General features: G+C 36.4%; 1 protein-coding gene across 1 annotated transcript in view; it reads left to right on the top strand.

Moving 5' to 3' along the window:
- Positions 1-10,469, top strand: part of rgs3a (regulator of G protein signaling 3a) — a gene marked incomplete at its 3' end in the record, with an annotated part of 147,087 nt that overhangs the window by 3,861 nt on the left and 132,757 nt on the right. The window contains 1 exon segment of the mRNA XM_014009397.1: positions 1,291-1,410. Within this exon segment, the coding sequence (XP_013864851.1) occupies positions 1,332-1,410 (79 nt within the window).

Genomic DNA, 10,469 nt, shown 5'->3' with positions numbered 1-10,469 from the left:
CCCCAATGGCCCACCCATTAAAACATTTCTGGAGGCGCCACTGTTTGTTATGAACTGTGACATTAATGTCTTTAGTGAGTTTGTTTTTCTGAATGACTGGCATGTGGAAGTCCTGTTCTGCTTCCCCTCTAGGAAGCTATGTAGGAGTTTCAGAGAACTCTATTGTTTTCTTTCTCTTGTAACCGATAAGTATCCAATGAATCAGGGCTTTTTGTTCAGGGAGGTTAGCATGAGAGGAAAAGGGAAAATTACCTTGAGTTTTCAACTCCTGAGAAAGGGACAGGAGGCAGGATAAAGAGATAACAGGAGATACGATTATTGCCAAAAATAGTTTCTTTGAGGACAATTCTGGTTGCGTGCGAACAATAATTGCTGAGTTGAAGTTGTTTATGTGCTAAGCAGTAGAAAATCCATCAATCAGACTTGATTTTTTTAGCTCTTAAATAAAATTCAATTTGGGTGTCTTTTTGGTAAGCAGGTCAGATGGTAATCAGGATTAAATCTGAAGGTTCATCTGTGGGTTACTGGTACACTGCTGCTGGGCAAGATGTCCACACAGTGTACTGCAGAAATTGTTGTCACATTTCACCCAGAGGTGTGTTAAGTCATGGTGTAAAAGTAATCTGGATTATTGCCACACAAACACAAGACTGGATCGTTTGTATTTTATTGCACATGCTTACTGATTATTTAATCTGAGTATTAACACTTGTCTTTGCTGTTTACTTACTGATTTAAATAGAGATTATCTGTAGATGTTTTTCTAAACCTTTTTTTACTTAACTACAAAAGCATTTCTACAGTTTAATGAAAATTGTTAAATTTAAGGGAACTTAATTGAGCTCTTCAAGCCACCATATCAGTTTGGAAAAGCTATTTATACAAGCATTTTCACAAGCTAACTTTTACTTTCACATAAAGAGCATAACTATTTATTACAGAACTGTGTGTTTATTTGATGATAGTAGACAAAACAACACATTGAATCTCCATAAGGCTTTGGTTAGCGTCAAATTAAATCTCGAATGCAAAGTCATGTGCTAATCTATATGGCTTAATTAATTAACACAACAAGCAACAGAGACCTTAAACAAAGGGAACCTAAAAACTTGTATGTCCAAAAATCTTGGGCTGTGATGACAGTCCTTTAACATGATAGTTAAAATCATTCCATAAATATAAATATTTTGCATGTTTTTGTAGGCTGTGTTATGTGTGTAGATGTTTTCCCTTCAGTCCCACACTGACATGCACAATAGGCATCAAGTTTATTTTGCCTCTTTATTGCAGCTGAAACCGTCATTTGCAGAAGATAACACACCCTCTGCAAGATGACCTGTCTGAGAGTTTACTTGCGGAAATCCTCTGCAGACCCTCCTGAGGCATCGTCCTTTCTCCTCAGCACACACGGTGAGGCCAATTTCTTCATAAGAAATAGTTCTGTTCTGACTGTAGTAACAGTCTGCTGAGAAAACATTTGCAACACGTTGTGGATTGTGGCATGGGTCTAAAGAGGGTAAAATCAGATTTTGACCAAGTATAATCCATCTCTAGTTGATCCAAATGTTAGTGCATGTGAAGGAATTTGTTTGTGTTACGTGAAGGACTGTGCAATAAGTGCCTGATACCACCGACATTTGATCCTGCTGTTTTTCCAGGATGAGCAGCATTAGTTGCAGCAACAAGTAGGCTCAGATGTAGTAACATGTCCCCGGTCTGGTAATGAGGCTCCCCCTCTTCTTCTGGTGACAATGAATCATTTATCAGGGGTATTATCTGAACCCTGGGAGAGTGCACCTGCACTGTTTACTGAGATTAAAACCTCATCCATAATCTAGTATTTATCCATTGGAATAAATGAATATTAACATGGTATTATAGGGGTGTGGTTACAGTTGAGGGCTAACATTTTAGTATTTTATGACTGATGCTGTGTCACAGCCTAATTCATGTTTGTGAATGAGGTCAGGGGCTAAGTTCTGGCTAAATATTATCACAACATTTAACTACACTAGAGTTTTATATTTTTTTTGGTGAATGGAAAATATTCATACACTTGCCTGAAGTGTTTTTTATGTATTTTGAAAAGACTTGATAGGCATTAAAGTGGGATAGAAACATGTGACTGACTCCTCTTAGTCATAAAACAAGCAAATGTAACAATGCTGTATTGCATTACTACAAGTGGAGCTTTAAAGTATTTTAAACAAAGAAGAGAAGTTTTATTCCTTCTGGTGTACAATGTTTAACTCTGTTACACAGAACCAGATGCGTCTGTGCCTTAAAAGAGTTTGTGTGTATAGTCTGAGACACAAAGTTGTATATTTATGCTCATGTGGAATACGTACAGGCATTAAACAGCTTCTTTAGGACAGTGAAGTTGTATCTCTCACGTAGATGTCTCAAATGAGCTTTTAGTCAGACTTCCTAAACATCTGTCACAAATAAATAGTTTAGGCCCAACACCAAAACCAACTTGAACATGTTTCCTTCCTCTCATACAGATATGACTGGTGAGTTTAGTCTATGCAGTCTTCAGGAGCTCAGACAACTCTAAACAAGAAAACAACAACTTTGATCATAACAAACCAATCAGTGGGAAGCACATAACCATAAACTTCTTATAACACAAAAAGACCTGTAATTTTTCTTTCAATATGCTGTTTTATGTATGAATCATCTACTCTGGCCTTTACTTAGTTCAGTCTGCCAGCGTGCCGTTTCAGAACTGGGTCAAATATGTCTGTAAGCTTTAAGAAAGCTTCTTTTGTTTACGATAGTGTACTCGTAGATCCCTAAGAGGAATTTTTTTTACTGCCAAAGAAGGAATTAGAGCTATGAACCAAGTGAAGACCTAATGCTTTTTCTTCCCCTGGGGCATTTGTGGATTTGTGTGTGTAGTTCAATGTGATAAGTGATACAAATAAACCAACAGAGCAACTGTACAAACGTGCACATAAGTAAGTAACAGTTATGGCATGATTGTTGTTTTCTGCTCAGTAATATTAGAAAAAGGACTTACTCATACAAAGCACCGCCTATTTACCCAAAGCTCTTCCCTTCAGCTCAGTCCCCAGCCGAGCTCCCCCCACAGAGCACTCCTCCCCCGTGCCTCCCCCACACAGCTCCACCCCTAGCGGCAGCAACAATTAGCAAACATCTAGTGGAACTACATGTCTGATGAGCTTGTAATACCAACTCCAAAACATTGCTTTATAATCTATAGTTATAGTTTTTTTTTTTTGCAAAAAGTAGCTTAACATTGATTTATATGAGAGGATGACTAAGAGCTATATTACCAAGTGAAATGTCTTGTAAGAGTCTCTGTACTTGCTCAAGTTCTCCAGGAAACATACTATCCAGGTCCAACATGGGATCACTTGATAAAAATCAACTGTACCCTGAGTTGCCATTTTCCAAAACCGATATTATACTGTATAATGTTGCTTATTTTTGTTTACAACAAAATACAATGCTCCTACCAAAGTTTGTAAATGGCATGAAGCATTGTTGTGATGCAGAAGTGGGATTGTCAGGAATGGTAGGTGTTTCTTAAAGAGACAGAAACTCCAGTTTCAAGGGGTTTAGATAGGCTATGATGCATGATGCATTTTTTTTCTTAAATCTTTTTTTTTTTTTTTGCTCAAGGGTTTACTGTCTGAATCTAGCCTAGAGTTTTCACTGCTAGTCCCATTCTGTTGTGCATTTATCTCATCATGGTCTTTTGTAAAAATGGCAAGTTTGCCAGTGCTTATGTGTATTAAGGGAAATTTCTTTTTTGCCATGATTAAAATGCACAGAGCATTACATGTGCAGGCTTTTAGTAAAATGTGCACCCTTTCAGATATTGAATTACTGTAGAATCTTGTCTTTGAAACTATGAAAGAATTCTTCCAGAATATTATTTTTGTCAAGTCATTTTTCCATCTGACATACAGGTGTCTCCCTCTGTAGATTAAATGGAAACAGTAAATTTGATCCACTGGCCTGATTACATTATGTGGCAAGAGTTCGGTTTCACCGAATTTGGCTGCTCAGATGAGTTTTGGAAGGTTATATAAAAAGCTTGTTAAAATAAACTCAATAAGAAGAGGAGGAGACACCTAGTGTCTCTCATCAAATCTGCTCTTTGTTCCCACCCGGATCAAATGGAATGAACTGGCACTTGCCCCAGATGAAAACTTAAAATCCTGCACACAGCAGTTTCCCAACTTTTCAAAATGCTTCCTTTTCTCAGGAAAATCTCTCAGAAAAGGGATTAACTTTGTAACTTTGTTCTTTTCTTGCTCCTCCTTGCTGATAAAGCTGCTTTAATGACTGACAGTGTCCCCTGACTCTGGGGGTAACCCAGGATTTCAAACGTAAAKGCAGCCACTGAAAAAGCACAATTATACTACAGGAAAAAAAGGAACAGAAGTTAAACTTTAAGAGGCACACATTCACAACCTTGTATTAGCTGGTCCATGGCCATTTTTTATTTTAGAAAATGGATTTTCTACTTACATTCTTTGTCAAACATTTTCAATTTACTTTTAATTCCAGTTTTAAATTGATCAAGTGATAGCATGCAAGGGCATCCTAAAAAGATCAGGAAATGAGCTTTGTTTGGTGACAAGGATGCAGCTGAATGCAATATTTGGGACACATCTGGGCACATTACTGCGTCCATTTAAATGACTCAATATAACTATGCGTGCTGGTTCTTAATGTCCAAATTTTCTCCAAGCTCTCTTAAAACACTAATAAAATGAATAATTAATTAAGACTTAATTTATTTGCTACTAGTGATTGAAAGTCAAACAAGGAATGATTTAATTAAGACACTGTTAAATTTTAAACGTTTGTGTAGCGCTCAACAGTGAGTCCCTATGAGTCTTATAAATGGTCTAATAACTGAAGCTGACTGATAAGAAAGACGGAGGAGGGCTAAACAAACATTACCACTTCAATTTTTCACATCCAAAAGAAATGTAGTAGCAATATTACAAAAGCTGGACTAACATAAATATGAGAAAAAAAAAGTAATTTCAAATAAAAAATGTTCTGGAGGCATCGCAACGAGCAAGGCTAAAAGGAAACATTCACAGCACTTGTATAAATGTGTTGTAGCTGGACAATTTATCTGATGCAGGAATCCTTTTGTGCAGTCGCAACGTTTGTTTGGTTCACAAAAAGAGCTTCCCACCTGTACGACCTTGTGACTACCAGCAGTATGGTGTTGCATTTGTCCCTTTTCTTTACGTCAACATAAGAAACATGAAAGAAATATTAGGAGAAATATGAGCGTTTGTGCTGATCCTTGGGCTGTTTTAGATTTATTATTGAAACCTTTTTCTCGTTTACAGATTTAGGATGTTATCTGCATCGATCTAAAGTTCATGATTTTAGTGCTGACTTGTTTGGTTTCAGGCGCTGTGTTGGACGGGATTCAGAATGTTATGGCCTAATTGTGCTGGCACATGAACAAGAGCAAACTGCATAGGGTAAAGAGCAGAAAGTCAGTGTAGGAAATATTAAGGTCTTTACTGAAACTCTGCCAACTATCCGACAAGAATAAGCAATGTGGGCTAAAACATTAGATTTATACCTGGCTCAGTTTGAAAATGATTAAACTTTTATATGGCTGTTTGTATTTTCCAGGAAGAGGCACATTATTAAAGTTTACCACCTCTGCTTTTTTTCTAAAATGTATCTTTTAGTTTACTCTTTTGTCTACAAGTGTTTTATATGATCACTTATTGCTTTCATTGCATCAACAAAAGGTTTTATTTGAGACCTTTTGTTGTTCAGTATTGTTTCTTTTTAATTCTCCCCCTTCTAGTACCAATTTGGTGTCACACTTTCACTGAAGGCAACTTTTTTCTTGACCTTCTTTTGCCTTAACCAGCTTGGTATTTTAAACTCTCTCCAGCTCTAAATCCTTCCATACGCATCAACTTCACAACCATCTCTGCTACCCTGGGGTGCAGTCAGTGCATTTCTGAAGAGCCAGAAAATTTGACTTGGAAAATGTGAGTTTGGATTCATGCAAGTTATCCAAGTCTGGTCCTTTTACTTATATACTTCTAAATGATACATTTTCCATTTTTTTTCTGAACTTTAAATTTATTCCTTTTTAAAGCTCCTAACTAAACTTTATCTTAAAAATATTTGTACTATTAATATTGACATCTCAGAAAAAAATATTTTCTGCCAGGTGTGATCCTATAAGCAGGGAGACTTGCAGGATTATTTGCAGATTTTTTTAAATAAAGGACCATTATTTAAACATCTATTTTATATATGATCTGTTCTATATTTTTTTTAAAGAAGGCCATTTCTAGGGAAATTTATAGTTTTCTTTTACATAATGTTACATACGCTTGTCATTTAGAATCAGGAAGACAATTAAAAAAATCTTTACATGGTGACTTTAAGAAACATTTATTTATTAAATAACCAATTAAATTAAGTTAAGTTAAACTAGTCAGAGGAACCAAACAGAACACGAACCAATCAGCAAAGCTGTAGTTTTGCCAGATTGTTTCCGGGGTAAATGTTGCATAAATGTTGTATATTTTGAGCTTGTGTGAGGTTATGTTAGGTTATGTTCTTAGAGGTAAAGTGTTGATTGTATTTTCCATGTTTCTTGATAAAACAGTCGGTGGTTTTTGGACTGAACAACAATCCCATTATAAGATCAGCCATCTGTGCTGCTTATATTTGTTCCCCTTTAATCTTTGAGCAAAATTAGTTTTTCAACAGTTTTTTTCATGAACTAATGCATTTAAAAATGTTTTTAGTTTTTAGAAAATGAGTTATAAAAAGGTAATACTGCTCTAATACCCTGGGGTTTCTAATTTGCATAAATTATACAAGAGAAAAAAAATTGACCTAATTTTTGAAATATTTAATATTTTTCTTTAAATAGCTTGTTTCGTGTTGATTTATTTTCCAGTCTATACTGATCATTCTTCATTTGGTACACCCATATGATATGCACATGTGGACAAAATTGTTGGTACCCCTCGTTTAATGAAAGAAAAATCCACAATGTTCACAGAAAAAACTAGAATCTGACAAAATTGTTAATAAATAATCCTATGAAAATGAGCAAATGAAAATCAGACATTGATTTTCAACCAGGCTTCAACATAATTAAAAAAGAAATAAAACCCATGAAACAAGCCTGGACAGAAATGATGGTACCCTGAACTTAATATTTTGTTGCACCAGCCTTTTGAGACAATCACTGCAGTCAAACAATTCCTGTAACTGTCACTGAGGCTTCTGTACCTCAACAGGTATTTTGGTCCACTCCTCATGAGCAAACTGCTCCCCAGTTCTCTCAGGTTTGAAGGGTGCCTTTTCCAGATGGCATGTTTCAGCTTCTTCCAAAGACGCTCAATAGGATTTAAGTCAAGGCTCATAGAAGACCACTTCAGAATAGACCAGTGTTTTCTTCTCAGCCATTCTTGGGTGTTTTTAGCTGTTTTTGGGTCATTATTCTGTTGCAAGACCCATGAGATGTGACTGAGACCAAGCTTTCTGACACTGGGCATCACATCTCTCTCTAGAATCCCTTGATAGTCTTGAGATTTCATTGTACCCTGCACAGATTCAAAACACCCTGTGCCACATGCAGCAAAGCAGGCCCAGAACATAACAGAGACTCCATGTTTCACAGTAGGGACAGTGTTCTTTTCTTGATATGCTTCATTTTTGCATCTGTGAACATAGATCTGATGTGTCTTGCCAAAATGTTTCATTTCCCAGAAGCTTTGTGGCTTATCAACGTGTAGTTTGGCAAATTCCAGTCTGGCTTTTTTATGATTTGGTGTCCTCCTTGGTCGTCTCCTATTAAGTCCACATTGGCTCAAACAACAATGGATGGTGCGATTTGGCTCTCTTGTTACCATTTGGATTAGCCGTTTTTTTTGATTTGTCATCAATTTTTCTTCTGTGGCCACATCTGTGGAGGTTGGCTACAGTCCCATGGATCTTAAATTTCTGAATAATTTGTGCAACTGTAGTCACAGGAACATCAAGCTGCTTGGAGATGGTCTTATAACCTTTACCTTAACATGCTTGTCTATAATTTTCTTTCTAATCTCCTGAGACAACTCTTTCCTTCACTTCCACTGGTTGAGTGTGGTACACACCATGTCACCAAACAGCACAGTGAGTATCTGCAGCCCTATGTACAGGCCCACTGACTGATTACAAGGTTGTAGACACCTGTGATGCTAATTAGTGGACACACCTTGATTTAACATGTCCCTTGGGTCACATTAATTTCAGGGTTATTTCTTTTTAATTCTGTTGAAGCCTGGTTGAAAATCAATGTCTGACTTTCATTTGCTTATTTTCATAGAATTTTTATTTATTAATAATTTTGTCAGATTCCAGTTATTTCTGACCGTTTTCTTTCTTAAACGAGGGGCACCAACCATTTTGTCCATCCAGGTCTAGTACAAATGAGTTTGTTTCATAACTACTGTTTTATGAGGCACGATCAGACCACAAAGATATGTCCAAGTGTTTTCACTTCTTTGTTCCTTCAATGCTATCAGAACCATGCCAAGTTTAGTGTGGGAACGACAAACATCACTTGTACCCAAGCTCTGAAGTGCCAGTAGCATTATCACATAGTAGGTCTCCTTAGTTTTCATTTCAGACTGGGCTCTTATGAGCAGGATTAATTTAGAGTAGCACAAAGCCAATGTTAGCTGTGGCCATGTCAACATGACTAATAAGTCTCTAGAGTTGTCAGCGGCACTGTGAGGTGGAGAGGAAAGGAAGGAACAAGAAAAAACTAGTGCAAACAGAATGAGAGAGTAGGAGAGAATAAGACAAATGATGGGCAGTAGTCAAAGACTGGGTAAATACAGTTACTGTATTTGTGAGGACACCCGTTAAAATGTTTAACTCTCGCTGTAATATTACATTCTTATGTAATCATTTTCTTGAACATGAGAGTGTATAGGAAATTCCCAGATGTAGTCAGTTTATTCTGCTCTCTAAAACAAAATATAAATAATTCAAACAAAGAAATGAATCATTAATCAATTATTAATTTAATTAATCAATGATTAATTAATTTGCCTCAGAGCCTGGTGGAAGATTTTGCTCTGAAATGTTCTACAAGTTCCTTGAAGCAACATGTGGTGCTTTTAGAACAAACCTTTTGATAGTTTTTACAAACACAGTGTTAAGAGGCAGTTCCTCTTCTTTTTTTTGTGTGCACTGCATGAAAAAAAGGCAGCTAATTGTAATTCATAAAATAGATTTTGATTTTAGTCCAAAGTAGGCGAGCTTTTTTTTATTACAACCCCAATTCTAAGGAAGTTGGAACATCGTATAAAACATAAATAAAAACAGAATACAATCATATAGAAATTCTTGTCAACCTATATTCAATTGAATACACTACAAAGACAAGATATTTAATGTTCAAATGGATGAACTTTGTTTTCTTTTGAAAATATTTACGCAATTTAAATTTGATACCTGCAACACATTAAAAAAAGCTGGGACAGGAGCATGTTTACCACTGTGTTACATCACATTTCCTGTTAACAACACGGAACTGAGGACACTAATTGTTGAAACTTTGTAGGTGGAATTCTTTCCCATTCTTTCTCGATGTACAACTTCAGTTGCTCAACAGTCCGGCGTCTCAGTTGTTGTATTTCATGCTTCATAATGAGCCACACGTTTTCAATCAAAGATAGATCTGGGCCCATATTTATAAAACTTCTTGGAATTACTCTTAAGAATGCTGCTAAAAGTGTACTTAAAGTGTAAAAAAATTCTTAGTTAAAAGCTGAGAATAAAAGTCAGTTATCAAGCATCTCAGTCTTACTTTAAGTGAAGTGTAGGAGTACAGTAATTCTTAAGTGTCAGTCTTAGAGCTGATTTGTGACACCTGGCTGTGCCACAAAGCTGATCCTGGATGACGTTGTTAGAAAAAAACCTGGGCATGGACCGATCACTGCCTCGGATTTCATGTTCAAGAATATTGTCGGAGAAATGTCAAGATAAGACTGTGAAAATCCTAAAATAAGTTCACTTTCAACACACTAATGTTGTCACCTTGTACTGATTGTCTGTAAATTACACAAAATGTCCTCATTTGCGTCATGAAAACAGATGAAAATCTCACAGTTTTTTAAATCAAAAACTCAGCAGCTTTAAAGTTATTTTATGTCTCATAGCCTGAGATAATGTTGAGCTGCTCCCGTCTCCTCTTTGCCACTGTCTGCAAACACCGGCTCTACACACAGACACACAACACGCTCCGTCATTACCAGCTTGGTCCGAGAGGAGCGCCCCCCCGTCACTGTTTCACGTGATTGTTAATATAATAAACAAAACGTTCAATCCCACCGTAATTTTAATTTCTTTCTTTCTTTCTTTCTTTCTTTCTTTCTTTCTTTCTTTCTTTCTTTCTTTCTTTCTTTCTTTCTTTCTTTCTTTCTTTCTTTCTT

This window comes from Austrofundulus limnaeus, unplaced genomic scaffold (genome assembly GCF_001266775.1).
Source record: "Austrofundulus limnaeus strain Quisiro unplaced genomic scaffold, Austrofundulus_limnaeus-1.0 Scaffold57, whole genome shotgun sequence".
In the NCBI taxonomy this organism is placed as follows: Eukaryota; Metazoa; Chordata; class Actinopteri; order Cyprinodontiformes; family Rivulidae; genus Austrofundulus; species Austrofundulus limnaeus.
This window is presented reverse-complemented; position numbering and strand designations above follow the sequence as displayed.